A 17,007-nucleotide genomic window follows, 5' to 3' on the forward strand; every position below is an offset into this window, starting at 1 on the left:
CGAGGGGAGACATCTGTAACACCACGTATCATTAAACATTCAAAACAGCATTTATGAGCATAATTACATCATCAGAGCCCAAAGACTTGTGGTTGGCCTTGCCCACCTCCCAGTCACTGCTGGCCACCCCACGTCCTCAGTGAACTTATGGAGGTCTCGGGACGGGGAACCCAGACCGTGGTTCCTGAAAATCCCTTTCTGGGGTTTTCCTCGTGCTCACCAATTGATTCATTAGTCAGATGGCAGTGTGGGAGTTTTCCAAGCAGCGGTAGCTTAGGACGGTGGTCAGCCAGAAGGACCTTCTTTCTGGGGCTGGCATGGGGTGGAAGAGCAGCTGACTTGTCCTCCTGGCGCTCCAAAGCTGATCTGCTGGCACAGCATCCCAGGGCTCCTTCCTGTGCATAGTGCTTTTTAGGAGGACGCAGCCCCAAAGCCTCCTCCCTTCTGCAGTGCTCCAGCAGCTTGCAGGTGGCCTGGGCTGGAGCCAGGGATGCTCTGTGATGTGATCCCGGCACAGAAAAGAGCATCAGGGTGCCAGAGAGCTGAGGAAGCTGGCCGGGTGCGTGTTTTGCTCTCCTTGGGAACAGCACACAAAGGAATTGCTGACCTCGTTTCCGTGAGGCCGAGGAGCTTGTGTTCCTCCCCGACGGGGCATGCAAAGCATCAGTCCTGCGGGAAGGTCATCCAGACTGGAGACAGCTCTGCATTTTGCAGAAACTTGGAGCTGCGAGGGTTTTCCGTGCTGTTGGACGGGCGTTTCCAGCCGGCTGTGTGAAGCTTTTGGGGCAGAAGAGGCATTAACAGGCCGGGGCCCGTGCGAGTTCCCGTGGGGAAAACGCCTGGAGCGCTGGGACACCTCATGGAAGCACTCTGGCCTCTGCAGAGACGCCGTGGTCTGCTCCGTGGGGTTTGGTCTCAGCGTTGGGAGCGTGGGGTTGATGAGTGTCAAAGAGAGGGAGCAGCCCTGCCCCGCCGAGCTGGCGGTGAGCGCCGTGCAGGAGAAGGCTCGTGCTGCACCTTGCCTGGTCTCCATGAGCGCGCTCGTCCTTGCCCATTCCGGGCCACACTGCTGCTTTTAGGCTTTTTTTCCCAGCAACCGAGACGTTGAAGGCCCCATTTTCTCTCTGGCTCCTTGCTGAAACCCAGTGGGGTGTGAGCAGATGGGCTCCAAAGCTGCGCAGGGTGAATCCCGGGGAAAGCGTCGCCCCCAGTGCATCTCAGAATCACGGGACATGCTGAGCTGGAAGGGACCCATCAGGATAATTAGGTTCAACTCAAGTCCACCTCTTTGTAATCCAACTCGTTCCTTGTGACCTTGTGTTTTGAAGCTCTGATATGGGTGTAGATTGTTGGTGAAAACAGTGTTATTTTCCCCCACTGGTATGTGACACTGTATCAAAAGTTAACCCTTCAAAAAGAAAATTATCTACGTTTAAATACAGTTTTCTGTGTAAAAAAAAAAGAAGGACCAAAAAAAAAAAAAAAAAAAAAAGTTGTATAGGGTAATCCATGCCATTTATGAAAGATACAGAGTGAAAAATGACCCAAATGTGTAGCTTGTGAAAATCTGTCTTTGTAGTGCTGCTGGCTTCAGCAGCTGCACCATAAAATGTGCATTTGCAGCTGATATTTGAACATGCAAACAGAAAACAAGTCCTTAAACATTCTTGTTCAACTGGATGAAAAATATCTTCTTGGGTTTCTCTGAGGGAAAAGTGTAACTGCCCCTAAGTTGTGGTTTTCTGTTTGCCTTGAGTAACAATGCCAGGGATTCTAAAAACCCAGATTGGATCCAACAAATAAAAGAAGCTGCTGCCACTCTCAGCAGTGATGCTGCTCCAAATTCCGGTTATCCCACAGAAATGGGAACAACTCCTGGCTTCAAAGACCACTTCAGAGAAGGTTTTTCTCTGTGTTATGATGTTGCAACACTCTGATTTTCACCTCCAGAGTGCAACTTGTGTTTGTTCATTTGAAAGCAGAGTCTGAGTTTTTCATCATTGTTGTTAGTACTCGAGGGATGCAATCCAGTGGTAATTAAGTTGTTGTGTTTTTTGTATTTCTAGCAACACAATGCAGTAGCTATGCCTTGGCAGCACTGACAATGGAGAAATGCATCGGGGCTTTTGTGGGTGTTCCCATTGTGGTCAGGCTTAGTTCAAACTGCAGTACTTAAAGGATTTTTAATCTTCAGATTGCTTTATGAACACTAATCCTCCAAGCAACCTGAAAGAAGTAGGTTAAATATGATTTCCATGGTGGAGAGACTTATTGACTCATTCCACGACAAAGAGAATTAGTGTCAGATCGGGGATTAAAGCTGGAGTGACCCCTGACAATTATTCACAGGGTCTGGCTCTGTCTTCATTTATTCCAGATCCTTTTCCCTCTTGGAAAAGCTGTGTTTTTAGTGCAACTGGTTTTGCTCCCGCTGCAGAGACCAGGATAAAGTTGTGCAGTTAAGCTGCTTGTGCCAGTGGTGATTTTCTGCAGGTATGACTACGAAAACAAGTCCTAGATATTCCAGGTCCATTCTCATGGGTTTGGATTGTTGCTTTAAAGAAAGCTGACTTTGGAAAAATTCCGACTGGTGATATATATATGTCCGAAGAACATTTTGGGTATATTTGTCTTCAAATACTGTTTTCAAGCAGTGTTGCTGAATGCTGAGGGTGTAAATATCTGCACTGAGGTGTCCCCTGTCTCCTCTGTTTCTGGCAGAGCAGTGGTGAGAACCATCCCTGGATTCAAACCCTTTTTTATTGCAGTGGCTCGACCATCCCCTTTTCTGAAGTGAAGATTTCCCAGGGATGTTCTGCCCCGCATTAATTAGATAAAGTGGTGGGGGCTGCACATGGAAACACTGAGCAGTGCCACACTTCTGCTCTGATGCAGATTGCTGTGTGTCCAGCTGGGCAGCTTGGGGTGTTGATGCTTCTCCACACCTTTCCCAGGCTGTCTGGGGGCTCCTCCGAGGGCAGCAGTGTTCTCTGTGTTGCTGCAGGTGAAGGACTTACTGCTTTAACAGGCAGGGAAATACGTTCCCTGGATGTAAAGGCTGGTAATTAGCAGCCAGTGCTAATCAGAAAAGGAATCTGAAGTGCTCTTTCTCTTCATAACTGACGAACTGACTTTTGTTTGCCTTGGGCAGCACCTTTGGATGTTGCCTTTCAAAAATGGTATCTATTAGACTTCTAGAGTAGATATAAAGAAGGAATTTCTACAGGTTGCCCAGAGCAGCTGTGGCTGCCTCATCTTTGGAAATGTCCAAGGATGAGCTGGATGGGGTTTGGAGCAACCTGGGGTAGTGGAAAGTGTCCCTGTTCATGGCCTTTACTAGATGTCCTTTAAAGGTCCTTCCCAACCCTAGCATTTTTATGAGTCCATGCCATTTTTCATTTTTACAAGCACCAGTGACTCCCTCTTAGTTCTGCTGGCTGGAGACCTCACCTGTCTCTTACTGTGCTTGGTCCTGAGGGGCATTGCTCTTAAGATGGCAAATACCTGCAGAAAGATGTGTTACCCACCTCCAAAGCACCTCTGGAGCTGCTGGTGCCTCTTGCACTGAAGAAACCACTCTGGATCTTGTTCTGGTTGGACTTCTGCTCCTTTGTGGTTTTATTTGCCTCTCTGATGGCTGGGGGCTGTAGTCCAGATCGTGGTGTGGTTTTCCAGCCTGAGCACCATGTGAGCTGTGAGGCACGGGGAGGGGAGCCCCGATGAACTTTGTGGCAGCATAAAAAGCTGTGGTGGTTGCCCTGAGGTGCACAGGAGCACCCCCCAGCCCCAAGGATGAGATGGAGCAGCACTGCCATGCTGCAGCAGAGGCAGTATTCACCCATAAACACTTCATTTTATCCAGGTGCTTTTCAATAGTAGTTTTCTCCTGTGCTGGCACTGCCAGAATTGAATGTATTTTAAGCAGCCGTGTTGCACACTGTGCCTGCACGGTGGCCAAACATTCCAGTGTCTTTTGTTCCACACTGAACACAAACACCTCCTGCCTGGCTTTAACCATTTCTGCTGCCTGAGCATCCTGTGTGCTGCCAGCTGCTCCGTGGGGTTCATCAATCTTCCCCTGCTGGCACCAGCAGTTAGTTAACTTGTACACTGGAAAGGCTCTGCAGCCTTTATTCCTGAAAGCTTTTATTCCTGAAGTTGGAAAATAAATGTCTGAACATGCACTATCCACCAAAAAACTCCAGAAGAGACACATTACTGCAAATGCGGGAGGTTGAGTGGCCTGCTAAGAGCAGCTTTCTTTTCAGTTTATATTATTGATATACTCCAGAAGTTTTTTTGTGCCAGGGAGAGCTCACCTGTCCTATTTCATACTGCAGCGCATCAACCATTAGGGCGAATTCTCGAGAAACTCTGGAAAAATGGGACGTGGCAGAGTGGCTGCAGTAGCAGTAAGTTGTGTTGGCCGTAGTTTTGTCACCAGGCTCAGTGTCTTTTGGCAAATGTCTCGTTAAAAGGAGGCAAGCCAGAGGGAGGCATAAAGCACTCAGAATGCCACTTAAAGCCACTTTTGTGATGGGATCTGAAGCCCAGGGGGACTGTGGGTCTGGGTTGGTCCTTACCTGGGCTCTCAGGTGGGTTGGTCTCTGCCTTCCCCAGCCTGGCCCACCCCAATAGCTGGTAATAGAGATATCATGAATGAGGTCAAAATTGGTGACAAGAACTCATAATTGTGAATCTTAAAGAGAAAAAAAAAAATGGGTTACCAAATACTACCTTGCAGCAGTGCTGTCTGGATGCCAGGTAATGCATCTTTTGAGATTTTGGCCTCATTTAGCTGAAGACTCACTCCCAGACTGGTGGAGCTTTTGTCTTACAGCTTTAAGAGAAAAGTGGCAGGGAAATGTTATCTGAAATGTGCCACTTGGGCCATACCTGTCATGCAGAGCAGGGTGGGAAACAATAATTCTGAAGTAACTTTGAGGCAAGTGCAAGCCATGCCGGCTTTGCAAGCCATGCCAGCTTTGCATTTTCAGGGAATTTAGTTGTCACCTCTCCCTTCTGCTTCTCCCTCACCTCTGACCAAGGACAGCCTGTTCATCCACCATTGCAGCCCGTGCCAAAGCCTCTGTCTGCCCCTTCTGTGGCAGCTGACAGGAATTTTGTCTGTTGGGTCCTGCTGATGGCCAGTGTGGGATTTCACTGATGGAGCTCAGCAGTCCACGAGTCACTGAAACCATGGATCCATTAAGGCTGGAAAAGGCCTCTTGGATCAGGTCCAGCTGTCAGCCAGCACCACCAGCATGTTCACCTCAACCATGTCCTCAAGTGCCACATCCACGCTTTGTTTGAACACTTCCAGGCATGGGGACTCCATCACTTCCCAGCAGCCTGTGCTGGGGCTTGGCAGCCCCTTCCATGAAGAAATTTTTCCAGATATCCAGTCTAACCCTTCCCTGGCACAGCTTGAGGCCATTTCCTCTACTCCTTTCACTGGTTCCCTGGAAGGAGAGACTGACTACCCACCTGACTGAAGATGATAAAACCAGGGGGGAAGCTTCAATCAGAGCTCAGTCAGAGGTAAACCGGGACAGCCATCAGCTGTCCCAGGAACTGCTGCTCTGGGTTCACCCAGCTCCCTTCTGGGGCTGGGGCTGTGTCACTGTTGGACACAAAATTAGTACACAGAAGCTTGGTAAGTTCAAAGGAGAAAAGGAGAAAGTTTTATTCAAACATCTGGTATTTGTAGAATTCCAAAGGTGACCGTGGATTGGAGATGGAATTACCACCTCTCCAACCACACTGGTCTAAAGATCAATCAATCATTTCTCTCCACCCACAGAGAAATATGTAAACTATTCTGTTTATACATGAAATTATGTAGGAACTCTGACTCTCAAATATGTAAACATTTTCAGAAAGCTAAAGAAGTTTTATGATGACTTTAACACTTTCAAAAGAACTATAAAAGAAAACTTAACACTTTTAAAAATCAGGGCAGCAGGGCTGAGTTTCCCTTCCTCTCTGTGGAGCTGGCACTGCTTTTCCTCTTCTGGCTGGCCATGCCTGGTGGCTCGTGCTGCCAGGAGAGGTTTGTTGCACACCTGTGGGAGTCCAAAGGTGTGAGACTGGCACGCTGGCAGCCCCGTGCCTGGATCCTGCCAGCTGGCTGCGGGAGAGCCCCGGTGGCTCTGCCAAAACCTGCTGAGGGCACGACGCCGTGACTTAGCAGGAGCAGGCTGTCCCCACCCGGGGTGAGTCACTGGGAACACGGGCTCTGGGATGTTGGCTCCTGGCTGAGGGCGTGCTCCACTCACAGCCCGTGTTTCTGCACTGCTGCCTGGTTGCTGGGGTGCTTAGAGGCTCCTCTTGCCTTCCTGTTGGTTGGTAGCCAGGAGAACTAGCTGGCATGGGGATGGATTAAGATACACTTTCAGAATTGGTGTCTGAAAAGTAGAGAGAGCTGGAAATTATCTTGTCAGTCCGCTGCTGCTGAAAGCGTCTCAAAGTCATGGCTACATCAAAATGTTACATGTGACTTGGCTGAGGTTTTTTCCTCAAACCAATTACCCTGAGCCTAGAAGGAATTAAGATGTTTGTGCCTGACAGTGGAGGGAAGTAATGGTGTGGTGTGTCTTTGTTGGAAGTACAGAAGTGGGGTATGGCAATTATTTAGCCTCTGTCCTCATCTGGTATAAACTTGAACTGAGTATCTTAAATTGAAATGTGTTTTGATGGTGTTTCCTGATGTCAAGAGAACTGCAAGGTATAAATTTATTGTTGTACTTGTGTATGGGATTTTCTGTGCCTGCTTTCAGCTGTGATTCATGGAAGCCAGGGCAGAGTCTGGGAAGCTTAAGTTGATCTTACTTAAAAACACACTCAATTATGTCCTTACAGCTTTACCCAAGAGCTTGGGTATTTTGGGAGCTTGTAGCAAATCCTGCAGTGAAAACTCTGCCCTTCCCAAAGTCTGCAGCCAAATTGCAGAGTTGCTGGGTTTGCTGTGTGCTGATGATGCCCCGGGGAGCGAATCCCACTGCGGCAGATGCGCTTGGCCCTGGAGCCAGCAAACCTTTTCCTGGAGGGATGTAGGTCTGAAAATGAGCTCCTCTTACCGCCTTGGCCCTTCCTTTGCCTTGCAGCTCAAGCATGTTGAACAGATTAAGTATTTGGGACGTATCTGGTGGGTACCATGCTGGGAAGGACTGGCTATTTCGTGGTGACTCGTGCAACGGCTTTTGTGTGAGTTACTGGTTTTGCAAGCGGGAAAAGGCATTTGGAAGAGTCTGTGCTCTCTGCAAGGCTCAAGAGCTGCATGAGATGGTTCACGCTCAGGTTCTCCGTGCAAAGTCCCGTGCCCTGGAGGTGTCTGGTGAAGTACCTCTGAACTTCAGATCCGTGACCTCGCAGTGTCACAGGATTTAGGGATGAGTCGCTGGTGAGAGTCTGATGTCAGACATGCTTTGTATTGTTGGTGTCAAAATTTGAACCAGGTGCTGGGAGTTGTGTGAAAATACTGATACTCATATAATTGCATAGAGAATCAAGTGACTTCTTCTGTGTCCCAGTTTTAGGATGCTTCATTTTACAACTTCAGTATTTTTAATGCATTTTGAGTGCAGAGGAATCTTTCTGAGTAACTGCGTTTTAAAAGAAATTTTCACAAGTTGACTGTGTTTTAATGAGCAAAATATCAAATGCTTGAGTGAAGGAGCTGGGAGGGAAAATTAAATATACAGTATGAGGAGCTGATACTCAGCCAATGCTTGTTAATAGTTCTCCAGACAGATGTCCAGCAGCAGAGGTTGGGTGTTGTGTAAGAAATGGGCTTCCCGGAGTCACAGGATGAAGGAGGAAGCAGTGCTTCCTGCAGAGGCTCAGTTCCTGCTGTCTCTGCAGGCCTCTGGGGATGTTCTGGAGATGTCCAGCGTCCCCCATGTTTTCTCTGGGAAGTGTCACAGTTGTGTGTCACTCACTGTTACTTTCCTAGCCCAGAAGAAATCCAGTCTCTGTAACGTAGGTGGCCACAGGGCGAGGGACCAGCGACACGGGGGAAGAGGGTGCAAGCAGCTGACGGGAAAATGGATTAACTCAGAGAAGCTTATCTTTTATTGACTTTGCTGCTCTGGCTCCCCCCAGGGATGAGAAGAACCAGTCCATCATCGTGAGCGGGGAGTCGGGGGCGGGCAAGACGGTCTCAGCCAAATACGCCATGCGCTTCTTCGCCACCGTCGGGGGCTCCGCCAGCGAGACCAACATCGAAGCCAAAGTCCTGGCCTCCAGCCCCATCATGGAGGTAACCGCTGCTCCCTTTCCTTTGTCCTGATCACTCTGTCTCTCTGTAAGTCACAAGGACAGTGAGAGCCCCCGGGGGCTTGAGGGAAAGGTCTGGTTTACAGCGTAACAGCGTCCTGGAACTGGACTGAAATGCAGAGATGCACCAACAGCCTCCATTTAGAACACCCCGATTGAACCTGTATTTGATGGTCTTAAAGCTGAGCCTGAGTATCCCCAGCACATGTCCAGGAGCTGGGCTTTGATGGGGCTCCAGTGTGGAGAGCCCAAGCAGAGCAGCCGGCACTGTTAGTGTTTTATCACCTTCTTCCTCTGTCACTGCATGGTGCCCCCTAATCTCCTCCTTTTCTTGTGCAAACATGGGATAGAGAAGGAAGGGATTAATCTGTTTGAGATATTTAAATTCATTTTTATTTTTGTTAGTTTTCTGTTGCTATCAATCACGTACTGGCCTCTTCCCCTAGGCAACAGCAATGGGACAAAAGGACGTAGTCTTAAGCTGTGCCACAGGTGGTTTAGGCTGGACATTACCAGGAATTTCTTCATGGAAAGGGTGGTCAGGCATTGGAAGGAGCTGCCCAGGGAGGTGTTGGAGTCCCAGCCCATCCCTGGAAGTGTCCAAGGAAAGCTTGGACATGGCACTGAGTGCTCTGGGCTGGTGACAAGGTGGGCATCAAGCACAAGTGGGACTCGATGGGCTGGGAGGGCTTTTCCAACCCAAATGATGAGTCTCGTTATTGGGAAATCCCTGCTCTGAAGGAAAAGAATTCTTCTTATACATAAAAAAGAAAGGGGAAAAGCAGCTTTGTTTCCTTTCACTGAAGCCAGATGCTGAACATGTATGTCTGAGTGCCTAAATCCCGTTTTCCAAACAGATTTTGGAGTCATGAAGTACCTTCAGTTGATTTGGGCATTTTCAAGGTCCGTGAAGCTCTTCAGACTCGTGTGGCTTTCTTTTCAAGGCAGGAACCAGCAGTGCTGCTTTAGTGGAGCGTGGTGCTGTCCTGTGCTTAACCTTAGGCTTGGCTCAGCCTTCAGGGAGGCTCCCCATCACGGTGCCTTGTGCCAGATTGTCTGGCAGACAGAGAGGGGTGGCTGATCCGGGGTGAGACGCCGCCTGACAGGCAGCACGTGTGGTCTGACACCCTGCTGCCCTGCTGCTGGGGGTGAGCTGCAGTGTCCAGGCCAGTGGTGCTGCAGGTGAGCGGTAAGAAAAGCCAAGAGGTGTGTGGCTGATGGGGAAAACTGGCTGGTTTTCTGCAGGTTGACTCCTGGTAAACCTGCTAGTTTATTCCTTTCCTCACCCATCTCCCCTGCCTCTGTGAAGTGTAGCTGCAATACCAGGGGGAGCACCTAAAACCATCCAAGAAAAAAAATTCATAGTGCACACTATTCTTCTGTATGACCCCAGAATTTTATTGCTCTAATTTTCCCGCCTGTGTTCAGTTCTGGCTGTAATTTCTAAGTGCTGAGGCCAGGCAACCTGCCTGTCTTTATTGGAAATTGATGAGAACATTGCCTATGCAGAAAAAAAAAAAAAAAAACCATAAAAGAAAACCTGCCTGGTTTGCAGGAAAACCCTGAGTTAAACGGGCTTGCTGGGGAAGGAGACCCCTCCAGGGTCATCCAGGGAATACTTCCATCCAGGGAAGCTGCTGGTGTTGACTCTGAACAAAGGTGGGGGCATCCTATAAGGTGGAGCAGGAATGTTGAGGCTTTTGGGATGTGGATGGTTTAATTACTGTACAAATACTTGTTGCTGTTTGTCTGCATTTTTCTTCCACAAAAACCCTGGAGACAGCACATTTTCAGTGAAGAGTCCTCCCCAAAGTCACATTGCTCCTCTGCCTTCTTCATCTGGGAAGGGGTTTTCCTCAAAACCTCCTGTGGCTGTTTATATAGCACTGATGGCAAATCGAAGCGTTTAAAAAAAAATTAAAAAATTCAATTAAAATTTAATGTTTAATTTTGTTTGTTTTATGCAGGCCATCGGAAATGCTAAAACAACAAGGAATGACAACAGCAGCCGCTTTGGGAAATACATTCAGATTGGCTTTGATAAAAGATACCACATCATTGGTGCCAACATGAGGACGTACCTGCTGGAAAAATCTCGGGTTGTATTTCAGGTGAGGAGTTGTGGGGCTTTTTCCTTTTTTTTCTTTCGATATATGGGTGCTATATTCCAGGACTTCAATAGTCTGTGTCTTTTCTATGGATAAGGAAAAAAAAAAAATCTCTTTACAAATAGAACTACAGAATCATTTAGGTTGGAAGTGACCTCTAAGACCGCCGAATCCAGCTGTCCCCCCAGCACTGCCACACCCATCACAGAATCATCATCATGGAATGGTTTGGGTTGGAAGAGATCGTAAAGATCACCTCATTCCACCCCTGCCATGGGCAGGGACACCTCCCACTGTCCCAGGCTGCTCCAAGCCCTGTCCAGCCTGGCCTTGGGCACTTCCAGGGATCCAGGGGCAGCCACAGCTGCTCTGGGCACCCTGTGCCAGGGCCTGCCCACCCTCCCAGCCAGCAATTCCTCCACAATATCTAACCTAAACCTACTCTTTGTCCAGGGGAAGCCATTACTCCTTGTCCTGTCCCTCCATGCTCTTGTACAAAGTCCCTTTCCATCTTCTTTGTGATCACATCCCCAAGTGCCACTCCCACACGGCTTTTAAACCCCTCCAGGGGTGGGGACTCCACCACTGCCCTGGGCAGCTGTGCCAGGGCTGGACAGCCCTTTCCATGGAGGAATTGCTCCTAAACCTCCCCTGGCACAGCTTGAGGCTGCTTTCCCTTCTCCTGTCACTTTCTTGGTGGACACAGCTTCCGGATGTGTCTTTTGGAATCAGTCTTTATGATTCCAGCCTGATGACTCTTGTCCTGGGCTAAGGTGTACCTGGGAGACTTGTTAGATAGAGAGCCAGGGAGAGCAAATGGCAGGCAGCAGTGTTCAGTTTTGAAGACGAAGAAGGGGCAGGAGAGGGGCTGAGAAGGTTGATGTCTCTGCCACAGCATATCCCTTGGGTTTCTTGTGCAGGCCCAGGAGAGGCTTTCTTAGTTTCTGCTTGGGACGTAGATCAGAAGCTACTGCAAAAATTTTGTCCTTACCCAAAAAAAAGAGTGCCCCAACTACAAAAATCTTAGAAACCTGACAACTTTGAGAAGCCATGAGGAGTAAACCACCTTCTTTTATATTACTGTGGGTTTGCAACTCAGTGCTTGCTGCTTATTTTAGCCTGGTTACTCCAGAGAGGGATAAGATGTGGAAGGTAATACAGAATTGTTGACTTTCTTTGCCAGGTGAGCAGTGTGTGTTGGTCAGGTTTGGCACCTCCTTTCCCCCGGGTGGCAAGGAAAACGTCCTTGTGTTGGTGTCCCTGACAGGTCTTGGTGGTGGGAGGCAGGGGATGGGGCCAGGGTGGCGCTGGGCTCAGGGGGCAGCACTGTGAGGGTGGGAGCTCTGCTGTGACCCCTCTGTGCCTCTGGTAACTCGGTGTTTCCCCGCAGGCAGAGGACGAGCGCAACTACCACATCTTCTACCAGCTCTGTGCCTCCTCAAGCCTCCCAGAATTCAAAGACCTTGGACTCAGTAAGTGCTGGCACATCCCTGTGCCCTGCTGGCGGCTGCCTGGCTCTGGGGGCAGCAGGAGAGAGTGGTGGGGTCAGAAATGCGGGTCCCTGGGGGAGGCCTGTGTGCCCTGGGAGGAGGGGAGGGAGATGAGACCGAAGGGCTTCTGCTGCTGGGTGGAGCACGGGTTTGCTCACCCCATCACCAGGGATGTGGCAGCTTGGGTGAGGGTGGGGACGCCCTGGCACAGGGTGCCCAGAGAATCTCTGGCTGCCCCTGGATCCCTGGGAGTGTCTGGGGCTGGGTTGGATGGAGCTTGAAGCAACCTGGGAAAGTGGAAGGTGTCCCTTTAAGGTCCCATGGAGTTTTGTGATTCCGTGGAAATTGTCAGCAGAGCTGCAGTGAAACTACATTGCTGTGGTGTGTGCCAGCTGATGCGGGGAGGCCATGTGTTAATGTTGTACCAACCTTGCATAAGGTGTGCGTTTTAAATGTGAGTGTGGACTGATCTGGCCAGTGTCTTGGCAGGAGTGGTTGAGTCCTTTGAATTTGTTATGTTTATTTCTTTTAAATGGCTAACTCCTGGAATGAGTTGTGGTTCTTTTCCCCCAGGATTCGCAGCAAAACCTGTGTAGAACACCTGATTCAGAGGGTTTGCACTCTCAGCAGGTGGTGCAGTGATGAATTTTAATTCTTTTTTTATCTTGAATATTTGCTTAGAGAGAAAAGCAAGGTTTAAACCAGGCTTTTTACCTATTTTGAATAGGGAGCAAGGCAGGTTCTGATCCCACCATAGGGTCTTGCAGAAGTTGCCATCCACACTGCAGAGGAATGGCAGATGAAGAGAGGGGATTTCAGTTTCTAGGTAATGCTTGTCTTAATGACTTTTTGGGTCACTGTAGGCACATTGCTCACACAGAGCACACCACGTGGACCATTTTCAAGAGTTTATGCCATACTTATGTGCTTCATTTTTAAAAACATACCCTGGGTAATGATGATGTTTGCTGGCATCTTAAAATTCAGACACAAACTCTTTCAGCTCCATCTGGGAGATGAGTTGACGTGTGAGAGCTCCAGCTGTGGAACCACTGCTCTCTTCTTGGGAACATGTGGATCAGGGGAAATACCAGTCTTACTCATCCACAGCTCTCTAAAAGCATCGTCTGTGTTTGTGGTGAGTGTCAGGAGTGCAGGCTGAGAGGCCTTTGCTGTCCTGGTGCATCACCCAGGACACGTTTGTGCAGTCGTGACTGTGGCTCTCAGCTCCAGCATCTCAGGGATGAATGTGTAATGGCAGCAGCTGGCGGTGCAGGACGAGTGGGTGCCAGGGCCATTAGCTGCAAGGAAGCCTTCTTGGGTCATTTCTAATCAAAATCTGGTGCCAGTGCCTGTCAGTCTCCAGCTGCTCTCTGTGGCACTTTGCATTTGCCGTGTCGCAGCGTGCACAGGTGTCCACTGGGTGTTGGAGAAGAAACAGTTTTTCCAAAGGTGAAGGTGCGTGCCCTTGGTGTTTCCTGCCCTCTCACCTTGCAATAGCTGGAAAAAGCCTCTCCAAAGTGTTTGGGGGAGCTGTCAGATGTGGGGCCGCTCAGGCTTGGTGGGGACAGGGGTGTGGGTCCGTGAGCTGCTCCTGTCGGTGTGACACAGCCTCTGCCCTTGCCTGTGGGATTTCTGGTGCTGGGCAGTGGGTGCAGAGGTGCACAATTCACTTGTTTGTCTTTCTTTTGAGTGATGTTTTTTTTTTCCAGCTTTGCCTTGGATTTACTGGCCTGCTTGAAGATGTCTAGTCAGAACTCAGATTTATTTCCTTGTGTGAGCTGTACTTACCTGTCAATCTTGTCTTCCCAAGGCTTATACAAAACAAGAGGTGTCTTGATGTGAAAATCCACTTTTTATTTATTACTCATGGAGGAGGATGTATATTTTTCCATCTAAAAACCAAGAGCTATTGCTTCTCCTTTGGGTCTTACACATACAGAGAATTGTTATTACTTCCTTTTATGTTGCAAGATGCTGGAAAACAGAAAGAGTCTCTAAACATACATGAGCCCAGCAGAGCAAACCAGTGTTAGCTTCAGTCTGCGTGATCCTAAAGGCTTAATTTTAAACTAGAAAGTAAATATTTGACTTTAAATGGTAATGTGCAAGTGCCTTTTGAAGTGTGGTGTCTAGCCTAATGATGCCTGGGCAGTGGTGCAAGGCAGAAATGTGTTTTATTTGTTTGCAGTGAATCAAAGGGTTTGTGTGGATAAAACAACTATGGAGATCTTGAAATACAGAGATTGGAGTCAGCTATACCAGGGATGACTTGAGGCAGAAACAGATCCCAGTGTGAATGTTTAAAATAAGCTGACGTCCTGGTCCCATCAGCCACCACCAGCCCTGGCTGCATCTTGCAGGGCGATGTGCAGCAGCACCGAGCTGTGAGTGCTCCACCGTGGGCTGGGTGAGCTCCTGGTGTGCTGGGGGACCAGGAGGGACACTGTCTGCCTGACCCCAACCAGCATTTTCTGCCCCTCCTTCCTGATGCTCCAGCAATGAGCGGAATTACCGAAATCTCTGGGTCGCAGGGCTTTGTATGCCAAAAAGAATCAAATGCTTTTTCTTTACAGCCTGAAAGTACAGCTAATGCAGAAGCCTGTGGGAGGCCTGGGAAGGGAGGGGGAGCTTCTGGTGGCAATTTGAGTCAAGAAGAGTACAGATTGCAGTGATTTTAAAGGTTACCACTAGGCTGGTGTGGAACACAGTAGGCTTTTTTCTCTGTATTCACCACGCTTGGGAAATATGTTTGTGTGTGTTGATGAGTGGGTTTTGGCAAATGACTCCTACTCAATTCAAAACAGGCCGAGGCTGGTGCTGAGAACTGAATCTGGGTGGGGTGGGGAGGCTGTCCAGGGGCTGGGCTCCCCCAGCCCTTGCAGGGAAAAGCTCTGGCTCTGCCAGGGCTCAGCCAGCAGCCGTGGGCACACATCTCACTGCTCTGGGCTTCATGGGGGATTACCTGTGCAGCTTTCTTAAGTGGACACAGATCCTGCAATCTCTTGTTGTATTTGCATTGGAAATGCCTCTCAGCCTCCACAGGATTTATTGGTGTCATCCTGGAGTAACTTTGCTAAAAAGCACAGATGTTCAAGTGGTGTAATGCAGGCACTGTGAGCTGTTCTCCATTCCCTTTGCTCCCAAGGATTAAGGCTTTGTGTAGGAAAGGTGTTAAAACACCTGAATCAGTCGTGGATGTGTAAAACAGGATGAGGAGTTACTGGAAGTAGTCACCTGAGTGTTTGAAATGGTCTTCTCCCATGTGATGGAGCTGTTACTAGACTCCCAAATACACCACAGCACTGCGCTGACTGAACTTGCTGTGCATGGAGAAGAGGTTTCATCACTGCAAGAAGCAGCGACAGCCACTTACCAAGGTCCTGCTTCATCCACCCCTGAGCAAACTGCGGTTCAAAGGACGCAGGTGTCCTTCGGGAGTGGGGCACAGGGAGCATCCCAGTGCCCGTTCTGGGGAGTGCTGCAGTGGGGTGTGGATACGACAGTCTGGTCAGAGGGAGGGAAAGATTTCCCAGAGAGAGCGAGAGGTAAGATTTCCCAAGAATTGGTCTGGGAGGTTTTAGGGAGGTGGAGAGAAAGAATTGTAAACTGTCTGCAGGTGGTGTTTTGAACAAGTTGTTTTTGTCACAAGATGTTTACCAAACGGTGTCTCCTTAGATAGCCAGTCATGTGAAATGTGCTGATTAAATGACCAATCACGTCCCCCTGTATCGGACCAGGGTATAAAAGGAGGTGTTCCAATAAACTCGGGACTTCGAGCCTCTTAGCCTTCTGACCTGGAGCCTAAGTCGCTTATTATCCATTCCTGACTCAGCAGTGACAGTGGGGAGGTCTGCTTGCTGATCTGTTTCTCTTCTTTCTTCTCTCCTAGCGTGTGCTGAAGACTTTTTCTACACTTCTCAGGGAGGTGACACGTCCATTGACGGCATGGATGACGCTGATGACTTTGAGAAAACCAGACATGCCTTCACCCTGCTTGGTAAGGAGTTGCTCTTGCTTGAAGCCTGCCCAGCAGAAGTCTCACAATTGTTTTCAGTGTTTTGCCTGAATTATAACGTTCCTGTTGACCTAGTTAGCTTTACTTTGCTCTTTAGTATGAGCTGCAGAAGTGTTTCTAGCAGCTGTCTGTGAAGCAGCAGTGAAATTGAGAGGGATGCAGAACTTAGGAGAAACCATTCTGAGGTCAAAGCAGGGCTGCAGTATTGACTTGCTATTTTTTACCCTGCTTGCGAGCAGGCAAAAAGGCTGTTACTGTGCAGTTCAGTCTGTGTTGTGGTTGAGGGTGATGTAACTTGTTGGATCACAGCGCTGTACCAAGTAGCTGATTCCTGGAAATAATGAGCTGAGTGTGTCCCTGCTGTGCAGAGCCCTCATCCGCTCGGCAGCTGCAGAAAGCTGTGGCTGTGTCCAGCCCCCGTGCTGGCAGTGGGGGAGCAGAGCTGTGCCCTGCCTGCAGCAGGGCTCTTTGAAAGGAAAAACAATCTGGGAGGGAAAACTTGCCCAGTGTGTTTGTGTTTATCTGGAACCAAGTTTATAAATCCTGGCGAGTCTTGGTACCGCTCAGGCTGGGAGAAGGGCTCATGATATTTACAGTTGCCTGTGAAATCCCCTGACCAGCTGTGCCTGCAGTGAGGGTGGGGACTCACTGCAAGCTGTAGAACTGCAATTGTTTCCTCAAAATTTGTCCTCTTTGTGGTTTATATGGGCCTCATCTCTTTCTCTTTGGGGTCTTGTCTTTACCCTCCTCTTGCTCAGCTTGTGTGAGTTCTGTTAACTACTCAAAAAATATGATTCCTGGTTGCTCTGAACTTGCCCACAGGACTCTAATCCCAGAGAGCTCTCTCCCCATCCCCCTGTCCTGTGTAGTCTCTCTTTGGTCCCCTTCTCTGGCTCCCCAAGCAGCTCCCCTGTCTCCTTGGTCCCTGGGAAGCCCTGTGAGAGCATCTTCCTCTGGGGCCAGTCTGATGGTGATTTTCTGTTCTTCACGTGCTCCTCTGTCTCTGCTTTTCCTCATTTTCCTTCACTGTTTCCCAGCTCTGCTTCTGTTCATGGCCTGGTGAAACTGCTACTAGAGTTTCCAGTCTTGCCTTTTTGGGTGTAACAAGAAGTCA

At 49.1% G+C, this 17,007-nt stretch overlaps 1 protein-coding gene across 1 annotated transcript in view; it reads left to right on the plus strand.

Annotated features, from left to right (window-relative positions):
* MYO5B (myosin VB) overlaps positions 1-17,007 on the plus strand; it is a 145,838-nt gene that overhangs the window by 44,008 nt on the left and 84,823 nt on the right. Inside the window, exons 5-8 of the mRNA XM_053932302.1 lie at positions 8,104-8,260; positions 10,245-10,388; positions 11,776-11,857; positions 15,768-15,875. Coding sequence (XP_053788277.1) covers positions 8,104-8,260; positions 10,245-10,388; positions 11,776-11,857; positions 15,768-15,875 — 491 coding nt within the window. The remainder of the gene's footprint in view (positions 1-8,103; positions 8,261-10,244; positions 10,389-11,775; positions 11,858-15,767; positions 15,876-17,007) is intronic.

This window comes from Vidua chalybeata, chromosome Z (assembly GCF_026979565.1).
Source record: "Vidua chalybeata isolate OUT-0048 chromosome Z, bVidCha1 merged haplotype, whole genome shotgun sequence".
Lineage (NCBI taxonomy): Eukaryota > Metazoa > Chordata > Aves > Passeriformes > Viduidae > Vidua > Vidua chalybeata.